Source organism: Somniosus microcephalus, chromosome 28 (genome assembly GCF_052327205.1).
Source record: "Somniosus microcephalus isolate GS21.2 chromosome 28, FLI_Smic_1.0, whole genome shotgun sequence".
Lineage (NCBI taxonomy): Eukaryota > Metazoa > Chordata > Chondrichthyes > Squaliformes > Somniosidae > Somniosus > Somniosus microcephalus.
Window position 1 is genome coordinate 18,991,003 of NC_141014.1, and position 18,604 is coordinate 19,009,606.

Here is an 18,604-nt window from a genome sequence, read left to right on the forward strand (position 1 = left end):
GCACAGTTTTGGTCTCCTTATCTGAGGAAGGATATACTTGCCATAGAGGGAGTGCAACGAAGGTTCACCAGACTGGTTCCTGGGATGGGGGGATTGTCCTATGAGGAGAGATTGAGTAGACTAGGCCTATATTCTCCAGGGTTTAGAAGAATGAGAGGTGATCTCATTGAAACGTATAAAATTCTTACAGGGCTTGACAGGGTAGATGCAGGGAGGATGTTTCCCCTGGCTGGGGAGTCTAGAACCAGGGGTCACAGTCTCAGAATAAGGGGTCGACCATTTAGGACTGAGATGAGGAGAAATTTCTTCACTCAGAGGGCGGTGAATCTTTGGACTTCTCTGCCCCAGAGGGCTGTGGAGGCTCAGTCGTTGAGTATATTCAAGACAGAGATCGATAGATTTTTGGATATTAAGGGAATCAAGGAATATGGGGATCGGGCAGGAAAGTGGCGTTGAGGTAGAAAGTCAGTCATGATCTTACTGAATGGCCTACTCCTGCTCCTATTTTTTATGTTCTTATGCTCTTATATATCCCTACTGCCCTTATGTAGAGGTATTATAAGATATTGTCACACATCCTTTACCTCTAACACAAGCTCAAGGACTAGGAAACATTGTAACATCTGGTTAATACTCTTTATTAAATCAGGTCAATGAAATAATAGAACACAACCCCTTGCATGCAGTAATTTGAGATATGATACCAATACTCACATTGCAAGAACTCCCCAGGAGGTCGCAAGCGTGTCATCTTACACGATCCACAGCAAGACTAGATTGAAGTTCCCCAGGAGCCCCAGTGTGTTTAATTATAGGTTTAATCATGTAGGACAAGTGTGCGTACTGTTGTCTAGAGGTGAAGTGAGCTGCTGCTGTTTGTTGCGAATGCCTTTGGTGTTTATTACACGCCGCACATTCCACTCGCGAGTGCTCCGTCGTTCCCTGTACCATTCAAAGTCGCATCCCTTCCCAGTACGTCCACAACACAACCCCTAAGTCAAAGCTAATGACTTCCCTACAGCCTCCTCGACTGATTTACGATCCGTCGATTCTGTTTCTTCTCTCTTCTGATGAATGGGCCATGAGGAAATGTCTCCCACATGCCAGGCCTGACCTTGTACGGCCATTGCATGTTAAGTATTTAATATATTTTAAAAGCTGAATAGCGTCGATGCATTTAAGGGGAAGCTAGATAAGTACATGAGGGAACAAGGAATAGAAGGACGATAGCAAAATACTGCAGATGCTGGAAATCTGAAATAACAACAGAAAATGCTGGAAGCTCAGCGTAAACTCGAGGAACAGCACCTCATCTTCCGATTAGGCACTTTACAGCCTTCCGGACTCAATATCGAGTTCAACAATTTCAGATCATAACCTCGGCCCCCATTACATTTTTACTTATTTTTTATCCACACCTTTGTTTTGGCCCTTTTTCTCTCTCCCACATGGCAGCTGTCTCCCATTCTGCCAGCGCATTTCACACCTAATCTAGAGCCGTCTTTTGTCTCCACTAGTCCTATCACCATCTCGTCTCGTTTTGAATACCTCTTAATGTCTCTTCACTTCTCTTTTGTTCTCTCCCAGCCTGGCCTTTTAATCTGTTTCATTTCCTGTGCTTTTTCAGTCTTGACGAAGGGTTTTGACCCGAAACGTTGACTCTATTTTCTCTCCACGGATGTTGCCTGGCCTGCTGAGTTTTTTCAGCATTTTCTGTTGCTATTAAATAGAAGGATGTGCAGATCGTGTGTAAACACCAGCATAGTTGGGCCGAATAGCCTGCTTCTGTGCTGTAAAATCTATGTCGTTCTATAGCTTACTATGGCTATTCCACCTGGTACACCTACACTTACACAGGGGCACTCCTCAGAGACCCCATCCAAGCCACACACATTGGCCCATCTTAGCTCATCCAGCAAGGAAAATGTTACAGTTCCCCGCCTCCCTCCCCCCGCACCCGTCCTCCCGTCATAAATCTCAAATGTTTTCCCCCTCCACTCCCCTAGCCAAAAGTCCTTTTCAAGGGCCAGCAGCATATTGAACTGTGGGGAGCATCACAGGCGAGCCCAATCCCAACCCCACCCTCTCTTACCCGGGGGACTGAACTCCAACTGCAGCACCCCAAGCCTTGCTCTGGTGAGTTTGGGTTTCTCTGCACTCGCTGCCATTGACCTCCTGGCCCTTAGTGAAGGCGACACTTGGGCCCGCAGAGAATCTCTGGGTTTCAGTCTCTTTGCACTTACAAGATATTCAACTACAAATGGGCTCGATAAAAAGGAATTTATTGAGATAATTACTGCATAATTTTTTTATTATTCATTCGTGGGTGTTGCTGGCAAGGCCAGCATTTATTGCCCATCCCTAGTTGCCCTCGAGAAGGTGGTGGTGAGCCGCCTTTTTGAGCCGCTGCAGTCCGTGTGGTGGAAGTACTCCCACAGTGCTGTTGGGGAGGGAGTTCCAGGATTTTTGCCTATTATACTTTGTCGTAGTGGTTTTGGTACAACTGAGTGGCTTGCAAGGCCATCTCAGAGGGCAGTTAAGAGTCAACCACATTGCTGTTCGTCTGGAATCACATATAGGCCAGACCGGATAAGGGCGGCAGATTACCTTCCCTAAAGGGCATTAGTGAACCAGATGGGGTTTTTCAGCAATCTGGTAGTTACATGGTCACCATTACTGATACTGATCCTTTATAAAGCGCTGGTTAGGCCACAACTGGAGTATTGCGTCCAGTTCTGGTCACCACACTTTAGAAAGGATGTGAAGGCACTTGAGAGGGTGCAGAGGAGATTTACCAGAATGGTTCCGGGGATGGGGGATCTTAGCTACAAGGACAGGTTGGAGAAGCTGGATTTGTTTTCATTAGAGCAAAAGAGGTTGAGGGGTGATTTGATCGAGGTGTACAAGATTATGACGGGTTTGGATAGGCTAGACGGGGAAAGGCTGTTCCCACTAGTTGATGGCACAAGGACTAGGGGACACAGATTTAAGGTTTTGGGCAAGAGATACAGGGGGGACGTGAGGAAAAACTGTTTTACACAGCGAGTGGTGAGGACCTGGAACTCGCTGCCGACGGAAGTGGTGGAAGCGGAGACACTCAATGTTTTCAAGGGGAGACTGGATAGGCACGTGAGGGAAATAAACTTGCAGGGCTACGGGGATAGAGCGGGGGAATGGGACTGACTGGATCGCTCTACAGAGAGCCAGCACAGACTCGGTGGGCCGAATGGCCTCCTTCTGTGCCATTATGACTCTATGGCATTTTATCCAGATTTATTTAATTAACTGAATTTAAATTCCCCAGCGTGGTGGGATTGGAACTCATGTCGCTGGATTACTAGTCCAGGCCTCTAGATTACTAGTGAGGCAACCTCCATGCTACCGTTCCCAAAATATGTCGTGCTGCTGCAGACTGCTTGTAGGGCTGAGTGTGGCTGTCCAGCATTTACACAGTCCTGGTACTGAGTGAACAATGATGTGTGGATCTTAACAGGGCGACCAGCAGGTTAGTGTAACCGGGTCACAGCGTAAAAGCTTGTAGTAAGAAGCACACACATTTGAGTCGGCCACTGTTGTCCAGTACATTAGCAATTAGCCACATGTGGCTAATTGCATTCCTGATTAGTAAATTAAAAATGAGTAATTGAGAGTCGGTGGGCGGGTGATCTCTATATTCATTCTCACGGCGTATGCGTGTGAAGCTTAACCTTTTTGTGCATTTGTTGGCAACATGGTCAAACAGAAAGCAGAGTGCGCGAGTGTTTTTTGATCATTGTGAGTGCTTTACTTCCTTGGTTACTGAACGGTGGCAAATGTTTGTGAATTAGATTAAGGGGTCGGCCATTTAGGACTGAGATGAGGAGAAATTTCTTCACTCAGAGGGCGGTGAATCTTTGGAATTCTCTACCCCAGAGGGCTGTGGAGGCTCAGTCATTGAGTATATTCAAGACAGAGATCGATAGATTTTTGGATATTAAGGGAATCAAGGGATATGGGGATAGTGCAGGAAAGTGGAGATGAGGTTGAAGATCAGCCATGATCTGATTGAATGAGGGGCCAAATGGCCTGCTCCTGCTTCTTATGTTCTTATGTACATACGTGAAGTACATTTACCTGCATTGTGTGAGAGTATGGCTCGCATGTTCTGCCAAAATTAGACATAGACATAATAAATGAGTGGGCAAAACTGTGGCAGATGGAGTTCAATGTGGGGAAGTGTGAGGTCATCCACTCTGAAGCCAAGAATGACAAACTGGAATATTTTCTTAATGGTGAGAGACTAGATACTGTGAAGGAGCAAAGGGATTTAGGTATCCATGTACACAAATCACTCAAAGCTAATGCACATGTACAAAAAGTAACCACAAAGGCTAACAGGATGTTGACCTTTATCTCAAGGAGCCTGGAATACAGAGGGGAGGAAATGGTGCTCCAGTTGTACAGTGCCTTGGTCAGACCCCATCTGGAGCACTGAGTTCAGTCCTCTCAGGAAGGATATATTGGTCTTGGAGGGGGAGCGGCGCCGATTCACCAACATGATAGCGTGACTTAAAGGGTTAACTTAGGAGGACAGGTTGCACAGACTTGGGTTGCATTCCCTTGAGTTTACAAGGCTCAGGGGTGATCTAATTGAGGCATTTCAAATGATTAAGGGATTCGATAAAGTAAATGTAAAAAAGCTATGTCCTCTGGTGGTGGAATTCAGAACAAAGGGGCACAGTCTTCAAATTAGAGCCAAGCCGTTCCGGAGTGAAATCAGGAAGCACTTTTTCCACAGTGGAAGTCTGGAATCCTCTCCCGCAAAAGGCTGTGGATGTTGGGTCAATTGAAATTTTCAAAACTGAGATCGACAGATTTATATTAGGTAAAGATGTGGATCAAAGGCAGGTAGAATCATAGAATGGTTACAGCACAGTAGGAGGCCATTCGGCCCCTTGAGCCCGTGCTGGCTCTCTGCAAGAGCACCTCAGCTAGTCCCGCTCCCCCGCCCTTTCCCCGTAGGTAAATGACGTTGAGGTGCAGATCAAACATGATCTAACTGAATGGCAGAACACTGCATTGCGCTGCCTGAAGGGGCGGTGGAAGCAGATTCAATAGGGACGTGGGTGAACACTTGAAAAGGAGAAATTTGCAGGGCTATGGGGAAAGAGCAGGGGAGTGGGACTAATTGGAGAGCTCTTCCAAAGAGCCGGCACAGGCACGATGGACCGAATGGCCTCCTTCTGCGCTATAAGATTCTATAAAAGGCTCAAGGGGCTGAATGGCCTACTCCTGTTCCTATGTGGCTAAAACAGCGTTGCCTTGGCCACACTTGTGGCTAGTCTGCGATTTCTACTGGTCAACCCTGGTCTAGGGGGATGTACACAAGGGAGATCAGAGAGAGAGAGGAAGAGATGACTGGGGAGAACGCCAGTCCCCGCAGCCTTACTCTTGTCCTGCCCAGAGATGTTGGCAACCATCCCGACATACAGTATCAGAAGGTACTCGCGCAGCACAGCACTAAAACAGCCAGTTCAAACCCAGTATTGTTGAGAAGGCGGGAGCCGAGACAGCGGGTGGTGAATTTTTGCAGGGGGGGAGCTTCAGTGGAAGAGCTGCAGAAACACCAGGAAGGCCGCCCCATCTTCCTGGAGTCTTCCGTGACTCTCCCGCTGAAGTTACGGCGGATGAGCAGGTGAGCCCCCAAAGGAAACTCACCCCTATGATTCTGTTGCGTGAGTCCGACTACAAATAACTCCGGACTCAACCCGCCTGTTAACCCACCCTTCTTAAACAGCCAAGACTACAGATTTCTGAAGCAAAGATTTGGACAGAAGTTTCAGTTCGTCTACAGGCACCTGGAATAGATTCAAAAGTCTTACGTCTGCACGCACTTCCTGTCAACATTTCCCATTATAAATTCCCACATTTATACTTCAAACTTCCTATGTAAACGGGTCACACCCTCACACCAGTGGCTGGCACTGCAGCGCCACCACTGGTAGGAAGTGTAATTACAGCATGACATGTTTACATAGCCAACTTTCATTACTGATCTGCGCAGAGAAATTAAGATTGGAAATACATAAAAATAGTAAAGCAAAAGCAAAATACTGCAGATGCTGGAAATCTGAAATAAAAACAGAAAATGCTGGAAATACTCAGCCGGTCAGGCAGCATCCGTGGAGAAACAGAGTTAACGGTTCAGGGCAATGACCTTTCGTCAGAACTGGAAAAAGTTGGAGATGTAACGGGTTTTAAGCAAGTGTAGGGGCGGGGGGAGGGGAGGAACAAACAAAAGGGAAGGTCTGTGATAGGCTGGAAGGCGGGAGAGATTAAATGACACAAGGGATGATGGTGCAAGGTGAAAGGGGATGGTAATGGGACAAGTAAAGAAACAAAAGATAACTCTAGATGAGGTGTAAATGGGAACAACAGAATCAGCAACTGCAGTCCAAAAAAAGGAGGGCAGAGGTTATGATCTGAAATTGTTGAACTCAAAGTTGAGTCTGGAAGGCTTTCGATCCAGCACTTTACAGCCTGCCTTCCACCCTATCTCACCCCCTCCTTTCCCTGCCTCTGTACTTGCTGAAAACCTGTTACCAGTTAGGACCTTTCATCAGGACCTGGCAGCATTTTCCAGTTCTGACGAAAGCTCATCGACCTGAAGCGTTAACAATGTTCCTCTCTCCACGGATGCTGCCTGACCCGCCGGGTATTTCCAGCATTTGCTGTTTTCATTATAAAAAGAGTAACCTGACTTTTAAACGGGGGCTGGATTACACCTGCGGCCCCCTGGGCCAATTGTTCTCCACTCCACTTGGCCTTGAAGCCCCGAATGCAATACCACGGGAGATTGACGAGTACAATTAAAGACCCCGACATATCAGAGCCAGGTAGACCGAGGTATGCTCTTACCTGGACATGTTCATCTCGGTTTGAGGACCCCGGGCCTTCTCCAGTCCCAGCTTGGTGAAAATCCCCACCAGCACCATGATGGCCACAACACCGCAGATGATGTAGACGATCATGTTGGTCTTGTCCTTCGCTGGGTCTTCGATGGTGTCGTCCACCTTGACCGGGGGCTTGCCGGTGTTGGCCCAGTTTGGCGTGTCGTAGTTGGTGCAGGTGCTCTGGTCCAAGCGGTCATGTTTGAACTCACAGCAGAAGCGGTAGCCGCATGTCCCACAGCAATAAAGGTAGGTGCCCGCGTTGCAGTTGAACGGGGGGTCCCACTGCCCCATCACGTCGTAGTAGCCTCGACACCTGTCCGAGTTCAGGGGGAACTGTGTTGAGCCCGGGGTGTCCACTGAAGGGGAGACCTTGGTGCCATTGTCGGACTGCAAGACGACACCTTCCAACTGTTCCACCTTGCCACTGTGCGCACTGGCCCAGATCAGCACCTGTCCCATCAAGAAGTAACCCCAAAGCCCAACCATTAAGCCTGCGTCCAAAGCAAGCGCTCGGAGATCAGTCAAGCGCTCGGAAGCTGGTGCAATGCAAACGGTCGTACAGTCAAAGGTACGGCGAAGTTTTCTGGTAGGCTGCACCTTCAACACTCTGGAGGTTGCAACTCAAGGTGCTCGGGCAAGCTTTGAAGATGACGACGGAGGCGGCAACATGTAGCTTCGACAAGCAGTCCAACACTCAAGCCAGCCTCCCCGAAGCCCTTTTCTTTTTCTCTGTGTGTGTGAGTGAGGAACCTTGGACAGCTGCCAATGCTCCAGGTCTGCTGTTGCGATGAGCCGGAGGGAGAGACGGTAAATCACATCATTGCCCGAAACCTGCAGGAATTAGGACAGACACAGACCCATAAAATCTCACCGTCATACTCAATAAACACCGTGCCATTAACTCAGGATTAATCACAGCAAACAACACTGGAGCATTTTGACTGCGATTGTCTTTGGACATTTGATCCACTATTTAGTTAAAAGCTATTCCTGTTGCACTATACATTTTTTTTAATGTGTTTATCATGTTGGACACTTTCACCTCCTCCTCCTCCTCATGCTGTCTCCCTTCAGGGAGCGCTGGCTGCGGACATTCTGCTCTGTTGTGTTCACCACAGTTACTGTCAGCGTGACTTTATATAAGTTGAGGGGGAGAGATGCTCTGTGAAGGCAATGGGTGAGGTCCCCGTGGTGAGTTCCCTTCTCCCTTGAGATGGATTACTTTTGCACTACAAGTTACATAGAATGACATAAAATGTACAGCAACAGGCCATTCGGCCCAACTGGTCTGTGCCGGTGTTTATGCTCCACACCAGCCTCCTCCCACTCTATTTACTTCATCTCACCCTATCAGCATAACCTTCTATTCCTTTCTTCCCTGTGTGTTTATCTAGCTTCTCCTTAAATGCATCAATGCTAATCGCCTCAACTACTCCCTGTGGGAGCGAGTTCCACATTCTCACCACTCTCTGGGTAAAGAAGTTTCTCTTGAATTCATTAGTGACTATCTTATATTGATGGCCCCTAGTTTTGGTCTCCCCCACAGTGGAAACATTTTCTCTACGTCTACCCTACTGAACCCTTTCATAAACTTTAAGACTTCCATCAGCCTTCTCTTTTCCAGAGAAAAGAGCCCCAGCCTGTTCAATCTTTCTCAATAGGTATAACCTCTCACTTCTGGTATCATCCTTGCAAATCTTTTTTCGCACCTTCTCCAGTGCCTCTATATCCTTTTTGTAATCTGGACTGTGCACAAGTGGTTCTGAATCATGCAACAGCTAAAACCTGGTGCAGCTACCCTGAGCAAAGAGTTGCATTTGAACCTGATTTCCTTTGGACTGGACTGCCTGTTACGCCATTTAATATTTCAACTGTTACAAGGATCTATGGCAAACTTTCGCATTGGTTGTGACCAATGGCACTGATTTTATTCTTGAATATTTTGAGGTGAATTGGAAAAGCTCATGATAGCAAGAGAGTTTGGAGACTTTGTTGGAGAGAGAGTTAGCGGGGCGGAGAGGTTTAGGGAGGGAATTCCAGAGCTCAGGGCCCAGGCAGCTGAAGGCACGGCCGCCAATGGTGGAGCGATTAAAATCAGGAGATGCTCAAGAGGCCAGAATTGGAGGAGCGCAGAGATCTTGGAGGATTGTAGGGCTGGAGTAGCTAACATAGATTTGGTGGGGGGAGGGGGGGAGGCGCGTGCTGATGGGGAGCAGTTAGCGAATGGTGCAATGGGGCTGAATTAACATCAGTAGTGGCCAGGTCAGAACCTCTGTGCAGTGTTAATTCAGCTGCTGCTCCTGTCCAACACAGCCAGTTCCGTGGGTAAAATGATAGAATCTTAGAATTGTACAGCACAGGAGGCCATTCGGCCCATCGTGCCTGTGCCAGCTCAGGGCTGATGTCAGGAAGCACTTCTTCACACAAAGGGTGGTGGAAATCTGGAACTCTCTCCCCCAAAAAGCTGTTGAGGCCGGGGGTTCAATTGAAAATTTCAGAATGATTTGAGATTGATCGATTTTTGTTGGGCAAGAGTATTAAGGGTTACGGAACCAAGGCGGGTAGATGGAGTTAAGATACAGATCAGCCATGATCTCATTGAATGGTGGAACAGGCTCGAAGGGCTGAATGGCCTCCTCCTGTTCCAAAAATGAGGCTGGTGGGGCGATTTCTCCAGGCCTCATTGAGCGCGTGCAAAGAGCGCATTACCGGGACCGCGCACCTGTCCAGACTGATGGGCTCGTGAGCCAGTTACTGGTTGGACCTGTGATTTGGCGGCCAGAATTTAGCAGGTGAAAAGGAGGGGGGAACTTGGGGGGGTGGTAACGATTGTTTCACAAGCTGGGTGGGGGTGCCACAGCGCTGATCAGGGAGTGCGCTCTCCTTGGCTGGCTATTTCCCAAATGTCCCTACCTCCCGCTCACAGAAATTCTGGAACTCGATTCATATTAAAACAGCAAGAAGGGCACAGCTGCTGTAATAAGCCGCTAGGAGCTGAGAACGTCGGTAAAGTTGACACAAAATATGTCATGCTGAAGGATTATCGGGGAAATATTTTGTCAGATCTGCAGTTACTCTTTGTCTGTGCATTGCACAAGCTTAGCTTCTGTGTAGCCTACTGTGCAGCGCCTTGGGTGTTTTACTACGTTAAAGGTGCTATATAAATGCAAGTTGTTGTTGTTGATGGGTACAATCCTAAAAGAGGGTGCATGAACAGAGAGACCTGGGGGTATATGTGCACAAATCGTTGAAAGTGGCAGGGCAGGTTGAGAAAGTGGTTAAAAAAGCTTACGGGATCCTGGGCTTCGCGAATAGAGGCATAGCGCACAAAAGCAAGGAAGTTATGATGAGCCTTTATAAACCACTGGTTCGGCCTCAACAGGAGTATTGTGTCCAATTCTGAGCACCGCTCTTTAGGAAGGATGTGAAGGCCTTAGAGAGGGTGCAGAAAAGATTTACAAGAATGATTCCAGGGATGAGGGACTTCAGTTACGTGGATTGACTGGAGAAGCTGGGGTTGTTCTCCTTGGAGCAGAGAAGGTTGAGAGGAGATTTGAGGCATTCAAAATCATGAGGGGTCTGGACAGAGTAGATAGAGAGAAACTGTTCCCATTGGCAGAAGGATCGAGAACCAGAGGACACAGATTTAAGGTGATTGGCAGAAGAACCAAAGGCGACGTAAGAAAAAACCTTTTTACGCAGCAAGTGGTTATGATCTGGAAGGGTGGTGGAGGCAGACTCAATCACGGCTTTCAAAAGGGAATTGGAGAAGTAACTGAAGGAAAAAAAATTGCAGGGCTACGGGGAAAGGGCGGGGGAGACTACCTGAAGTGTTCCTGCAGAGAGCCGGCACTGGCTCAATGGGCCGAATGGCCTCCTTCTGTGCTGTTACCATTCTATGAGCCTTCTGACATTCACTTGAAGAGACTGCAGCAGAGGACAAGCAGCTGACTGCCAATCTAGTTGGTGTGGGAATCAGAGGGGGGAGAGAGGGAATCGGAGGGGGAGAGAGGGAATCGGAGGGAGGGGGAGAGAGGGAATTGGAGGGGGAGAGAGAGGGAATCAGAGGGGGGAGAGAGGGAATCGGAGGGGGGAGGTGGTCAGGAACTCGGCAGGGGGGGGTTGTAAAGAGCACAGAGAGCACAGTGGAGATGGGGGAAGAACGTGATCCAGGTCTAAAGGGGGCGGGGAATGAGAACAAGAATGTGATCCAGATGGTAAGACGGATCACGTTCTTCCAACCCCACCCTCTTTACACCCGCACCATGGTCACCCTCTCCCCCCACCTAGACCTGGTTGATTTCTCCGAAAGCTCAGTGCATGTGTGGCAAGTGATATCATTGGACAGGACGAAATCTGGAAGTCACGACACTGTCATTATTCACTTCATACCCAATAAACCTGTTAACAACCCGTGACCCACACACAATGCCCCATCTATGGGGGGTGGGGAGAGGGGGGAAGGTCAGGAACTCGTTGGGGAGGGAAAAGGTCAGAAACTCGGGGGGTGGGAGGAAGGTTAGGAACTTGTTGGGGGGCCAGGAACTTGTTTGGGGGGTGGGAGAAGGTCTTAACCCGTGCGAGTGAACCCTGTCTGTTCCCAGTGAGCTCTGTTCTGTCTGGTGCCTGGCAGTCAGCATAGCTCAAATTACACATTGTAAAGTAATTGATTACTTAGGCAGGCACATTCCAGAGAAACACCAAGGGGACCAATCAGAAATCAGGTGTTGCCTTCAACGTGACCAAACAGAGATCTGGCATTGGAAATAAACCCAACCAATCTGGAACACTCTCCCTTAAAAAGCTCTTGAGGCTGGGGGTGGATTTGAAGTTTCAAAACAGATTTTTTGTTAGTCAAGAGTATTAAGGGTTATGGAACCAAGGCAGGTAGATGGAGTTAAGATACAGGCTTGGGGGGCTGAATGGTCTACTCCTGTTCCTATGTTGCTATGGGGTGCGGAGATTGGCTAGTGATGAGGAAGGGCCAGAGATTTGCCGCAATAGTATCGTAGTCACATCCCCGACACTTGCTCTGCCAGTGACAGATCCCACGGTTCTATTCAAAGAGGACCTCCCTGCCTCCTGGGCCAACATTCACCTCCTCTCAACCAACAGAAAAACCAGACTGACTGGCCGCCATCTTAAAGCTGTGTGTGAGATGTTACAGGCACAAAATGGCAGCTGCTGTTTTTTTAAACAGACGCACCAACAACAACACTCACTGCCCTTCAAAAAGTGATCACTTATATAAAAGAGGTTTGAGACAGTGCAGCCTGGAAGGGAGCTCTGTATGGAAGTGGTGTTAACGCAGAGATCATGGTGTGCTTAATCAGGACTGGCAGCCGGAAGTGACTCTCTCTTGCTTGGCACCACGATTAACGTAGCAAACAGCTGCCACCCTCACCCAGAACCCCAGGAAAGGCTGACATTTAACAACAACAGCAACAACTTGCATTGATCTAGCGCCTTTAACGTAGTAAAACGTCCCAGGGCGCTTCACAGGAGCGATTATCAAAACCAAATTTGACACCGAGCCCCGTGCGATATTAGGGCAGGTGACCAAAATCTTGGCCAAAGAGGTAGGTGTTAAGGAGCCTGTCTGGAAGTCAATGTAAGTCAGCAAGCACCGGGGTGATGGGCGAACGGGACTTGGTGCGAGTTAGGACACGGGCAGCCGAGTTTTGGATGACCTCAAGTTTACGTCGGGTAGAATGTGGGAGGCCAGCCAGGAGTGCGTTGGTATAGTCGAGTCTGGAGGTAACAAAGGCATGGATGAGGGTTTCAGCAGCGGATGAGCTGAGGCAGGGGCGGAGACGGGCGATGTTACGGAGGCGGAAGTAAGCGATGGATATGGGGTCGGATCAGCTTCATCTCAGGGTCAGATAGGACGGCAAGGTGGTGGACGGAGTGGTTCAGCCTCAGACAGGTGCCAGGGTGAGTGTCTAAATCCTGGCCAGGGGTGAGAAGAAACTGAGGCAGGAGCAGGGTGCGAGGTATAAGAACTGGATTTTATATTCATGGATCTAACTTATATGAGAGTGTTAGGTCCTGGCCTGATCTACCCACCGGGCAAAATATGTCTGTCAGCCCCCAGTCCAGCTTCTCAATGCCCGATAGCAAAATACTGCAGATGTTGGAAATCCGAAATAACAACAGAAAATGCTGGAAAAACTCAGCAGGCCAGGCAACATCCGTGGAGAGAAATTAGAGTCGACGTTTCTGGTCGAAACCCTTCGTCAGGACTGAAAAAACACAGGAAATGAAATAGATTAAAAGGCCAGTTTAGGGGCTGGGAAGTTCTCAATGCCCTGCTCGTATTGTAATTAAGACTAATTACTAGGTGGCACCCTGGCTCGGTACCTGCCCTTCCGGGGCGCTGAACTGGGCGCAGACCAAGGTTCAATCCCTAGTCGGTGACTGAGTTAGTTGCTTTGGTTTCGGGGCACTCCAGCTGGCCTCAGCATTGGGGGTGGGGGTGGGGGGGGCGGAATCAAACCAGTCGCCAGCACTGCTCCCCTGCTGGCAAGTGGGTGCGTTGTGGAGCTGGGACGAGAACAGGGCTTGTGCCGGTCTCTGTAGTCGAATAGCCAGCCTCCGCCGACCGTCGGGGGCACACACGCGCGCACGGATGGGGCAGCCACAGAGCCGAAAATCCCCCTCCTCCCTCCGGGCAGGGATTCGGCAGATCCCGGGTGAGGAGTGGAGAGAATTGGGGAAAAATACAGAGAGATAGAGAGAGACGGGGCTCTTGCGAAGTCTGGAAGGGTTAAGCCCCTCCAAAAAAATGACCCAATGGTTCGTTTTCACAGAAATGTGAGCCTTAACGACCTGATGAAAAGCGCCTGCTGGAGTTTAAACAGGAATATCGGGATCCAGAGCTTGGAGCGGAGGTGTCTGTAACAGTCTGTAAGCTGAGGTGACGGGACAGTGCCTGCGGGGAATCCATGAAAACAGACTAACTGGGAACGTTGAATTAAAGCATTCATTCCACCCGATTAACTGCTCGCTCTCAGAGCGGACCCCAGCTGTTCCCACAAAAAAAACCAAAAGGCCAAACCAAAAAAAAAAATCCTGGCTTTATTAATCCCCCGTTTCTTGCTGCTGTTTCACTGTAAGCGAATCCTTTTCCTCCGACCCAAGCAAATGCCATTTAATCTAAAAACAAATACTGTCCCAGTCGCCCCTCCCTCCCCACTCCCACTGTGGCTCGGCTGTCCCCAGTTGTGGTGCTGACACACACGGTGGAATTTCCGCAGCTGAGGTGTCCCTGGGGGGGTCTTTTAGGGTCTGGTTGGAGCTATTCCTGAAGGATTCCAGCCTGCAACAACCTCACCCAGCCGAATAGCCAATTCTTCCCACACACCACCCCCTCATCTCTAACATTTTCTGAACGAATAAAGGAAATTTTGAAAAGAAATCCCAATGATTTTTCTCCTGAGTGGCTCGCCCTGAGTCTCCAGGAGATTAGTTCACAGCTGGAGGCTCCCCGGGGCATCTCATAAGAACATAAGAAATAGGAGCAGGAGTCGGCCATTCGGCCCTTCGAGCCTGCTCCGCCATTCAATGAGATCATGGCTAATCTTCTGCCTCAACTCCATTCACCAGCCCTATCGCCATATCCCTTGATGCCCTTACTAGTCAGAAATCTATCGACTTCTGTTGTGAATATACCCAATGACTGAGCCTCCATATCCCTCTGGGGTAGAGAATTCTAAAGATTCCCCACCTCTTTCCCTGGCCTCAGCTGAGTTAGCCTGTGCGAGGGTGCTACGATTGGCCGCAGCATTCCTCCGTTGGGAATGTGGGGGGAGGGGGGAAAAGTCTCCAGGAATTGAAGATTGAAGCCACCCCAGCCACAACCTCTTCGCCCTGCTCCCGTCCGGTAAGATACCCCGAAGTATACGGTCTCATACCAGCAGGTTTCGAAACAGCTTCTACCCCCAGGCCATAAGACTCATGAACAAATAATTTATTATTAATTACTGTTGTCTTATTTATTATTACTGTATTTCTATTAGTATTTTTATCATTGTTGTGCCATATTTATTCCAAAGTTGGGAGGACTCGTAAAAATCAACATTCATTGTGCAGTACACACGTCTGCTGCATATATGACAAATAAAATTGAATTGAATTGAATTAATCTCCAGGGCGCTCACCGCCGGAGAAAAATCTTACAGGCATCAAAAAAAATCTTGAGTCTTCTTCATTTTTGTTTATTTAGTTATAAAAGTACTGGAGGTAGATTTTTTTTTTTAGAAGGCTGTTTACCTGCTTGTGGGAGGTTATGTGAAGAATCCTCCAGGGATTCATCCAACCAGAGTTGGCAACCTTACCCATCGCCCTTCCCCCCATGGTTGACCGTCATGTCGACACTCACTGTCCAGTCTCGCGCCCGAGGAGTGGCTGCTTGGCTGAGGGACCATCCAGGACAAAGCAGCCCGCTTGATTGGCACCCCATCCACCACCATAAACATTCACTCCCTCCACCACTGGCGCACCGTGGCTGCAGTGTGTACCATCTACAAGATGCACTGCAGCAACTCGCCAAGGCTTCTTCGGCAGCACCTCCTAAACCCACGACCTCTTCCACCTAGAAGGACAAGGGCAGCAGGCGCATGGGAATGCCAGCACCTCCAAGTTCCCCTCCAGGTCACACACCATCCTGACTTGGAAATATATCGGCCATTCCTTCATCGTCGCTGGGTCAAAATCCTGGAACTCCCTCCCTAACAGCACTGTAGGAGCACCTTCACCACACGGACTGCAGCGGTTCAAGAAGGCGGCTCACCACCACCTTCTCAAGGGTGTTTAGGGATGGGCAATAAATGACTCCCACATCCCGTGAATAAATAAAAAAAATACAGCCACTGCCTGTGAAATCTGACCCCAATTGGGAGTCAATGCTTTTAAGAGGAGGTATCTGGGGAATGCAAGCAGGGGGAGGGGGAAATCCTGTTAACCACCAGGAACATGAGAATTTGAAACATTTTAGAGGGGAAGTGAGGAGAACATTGTTCACCCAGCGGATGGTGGGGGTCTGGAACTCACTGCCTGAAAGGGTGGTAGAGGCAAAAACCCGCATCACATTTAAACAGTACTTGGATCTGCACTTGAAGTGTCCTAACCTACAGGGCTAAGGACCAAGAGCTGGAACGGGGGATTAGGCTGGAGAGCTCTTTTTCAGCCGGTACAGACACGATGGGCCGAATGGCCTCCTTCTGTGCCGTAAATTTCTATGATAACGAAATCATTTTGTAACTCCATCCTTGTTAATCCGATACAATTAATTCCACTGCGAGCTCTCGACACCGAAAGCATTCAACAACACTGTTGTTCTGGTTGAATCCTCCTCGTTAGCTTCGAGGGAATTCTCTCCACTCGCGATCAGCTCAAGATTCTCCCCTACCTTCACGTTGACTCACAACGTTACACCACTCGTGAGCGGTGACTGAGGTGTAGGTGATTCTATTAATGGTTATCAGGATAGGAAAAAAAACAACCAATCACAAGACCAAATAGAATGCACAGAGATAAGTTCATCAAAGTTCCCTTCCTCCTCTTTAAGGTGATTGGCAAAAAAAACCAGAGGCGACATGAGGAACCATGCTTATACGCAGCGAGCTGTTATGATCTGGAATGCGCTGCCTGAAAGGGCGGTGGAAGCAGATTATATAATCATTTTCAAAAAGGGAATTGGATAAATACTTGAAGGGGAAAATTTGCAGGGCTGTGGGGAAAGAGCCGGGGAGTGGGACTAATTGGATCACTCTTTCAAAGAGCCGGCACAGGCACGATGGGCCGAATGGCTGTGCTGTGTCATTCTATGATTCTGAAGTTCAGACTTAATGCTGATCTAACAACCTCTCCAGACCTCCCTGCTGAAAGGGTTAAGGAAGCAGATCAGAAATCTTTCTGTTCAGGGAAGGAGTTTAAGAACCATTCCCTCTTTCACTTTCTCACTCACGCTCTCCATCCCCTTATTTCTGTCTCTCTGTCCATTTCCTATCCTTCATGGTCAGCCGATCTCTTTCTCTTCCATCGAATGTCCGTCTGTCTCTCCCTTCAAATCTCTTTCACTGTTGCTTTTCCTTGCAGTCTCTCCCCTTTTGTCCCATTGTCTCTTGCTGTCTTCTGTTTCCCCAGTGCTGCTGGTCTCTCTCACTCAATTCAATTCAATTCAATTCAAATCGCTTTATTGGCATGACAAGTTACATCTTATGTTGCCACACTCTTTCTCTTTACCACTCTCCACCTGTTCTTACTTTCTCTCCCGCACTTTCCCTCTTTTCCCCTCTGTTTCTTTCACTTTTGTTCCACTGTCTCTTTCTGTTTCTCTCCTTGCCTTCCTTCCTTTCTGCCCCCTCTTCCCATCTCTCTCCCCCTCCAGTCTGTCAGTCGCTCTGCCGCTGTCTCTCTCATTATCTTCCCTTCCCCTCACCGTTTCTCCTCTCTCTCCTCTCTCCTCGCCTCAATCTCCTTTTCTCACTCACTGTGTGTCTCCTCTCCCCCTTTTCTGTCTCCCCTTCTTTCTCCCTCTGCCCCTTTCTCCCCCCCCCCCCCCTTCTCTCTTGTCTCCCTGTTAAACTAAGATCCCCTGCGGTACACAGCTACCGTTAAAGTTTTAATCCATTTCAGCTTATTCTCCCTGCGTACGAAGCAAAGATAAACAGTCCATTACCGGAGAGAGAGACCAATAAAAAAAGTGTCTCGACTGTTACGCTGCCATCCGGTGTTATGTGCTTCAGGTAGTTCAGGGGAGTCAATGAAATATCTTTACATCAAACAGCCACCAATAACAGGAACCGAGTCCATAGAACAGAAGGATTAAATCCTGTCGTTAAAGATTAAAATAAAAAAAACTTACCAGAAATTGATTAAAGCAACAAGGTTGACTCCGATTCACGAGTTTATTAAGCTTGTTGGTGTTCTACTGTTAATCCAAAGCTTTCAGCTGGGCATTGTAGCTACTTAGCTTGTTATAGATGAACTCCTGCAGCTTGTTGTCGAGGGACAGTCTCTTGTTTTTTCCTCTATCTGTGTATCTCTCTCGCTCCCTCTCTCTCTCGCTCTCTCTTTCTCTCTCTCTCTCTCTCTCTGGTCTATTGAGTGCCGGAATTAATCTGGCATTGCAGTTCTTCGCTAAGCGCCACTGATCGCAGAGCAAGCAATGAGATGACAGCTCCGCGAGTGAGCAATCAGCAGGCAGACGAAGAAAGCTCCAGCCTGATCTCTGACAGGGTTTAAGCCGCTGTTGTAAAAGAAACCCCATTAGTGTCATCAGCGACTTGGGATGAAGGGGCGCTCTGTGGGGCCTTTTGAAATCAAAGGGAGATTACAAGTCGACGGCGCGTCCTATTTTGAATCGGGGCTGTGTTTAACCCTTTTGGCGAGTTTGAACTTGAAAACGAATTCCTGACACCACTCATTGTCCCCCCACCCCCTCCTCCCCTTAATTCAGTTTCATTCCCGTTCGACGTTTCTGGGATCATGCTGTGCACCCGAAGGGGAAGGCGTGCCAGAGAGTCCATCACCGAGGAGGTGCAGAGTGAGGCTCCATCTACTGCCTTCCTCCCTCTCGGGAGAGTGTCCCCCTACAGCCGCAGGCCTGACATTGCCTCATCGCCCGCACCAGCCATCTTGTGGCCTCTCTGAGTGAGATTAGCAATTTG

At 48.7% G+C, this 18,604-nt stretch overlaps 1 protein-coding gene across 1 annotated transcript in view; it reads right to left on the minus strand.

The window, feature by feature from the left end:
• LOC147099023 (protein shisa-9-like) overlaps positions 1–18,325 on the minus strand; it is a 144,659-nt gene extending 126,334 nt beyond the window's left edge. Inside the window, exons 1-2 of the mRNA XM_085969573.1 lie at positions 17,800–18,325; positions 6,898–7,763 (exon numbers count right to left, since the gene is read on the minus strand). Of these exons, the coding sequence (XP_085825699.1) occupies positions 6,898–7,418 (521 nt within the window). The 5' untranslated portion in view covers positions 7,419–7,763; positions 17,800–18,325. The remainder of the gene's footprint in view (positions 1–6,897; positions 7,764–17,799) is intronic.
• Between the last annotated feature and the right edge of the window lie 279 nt (positions 18,326–18,604).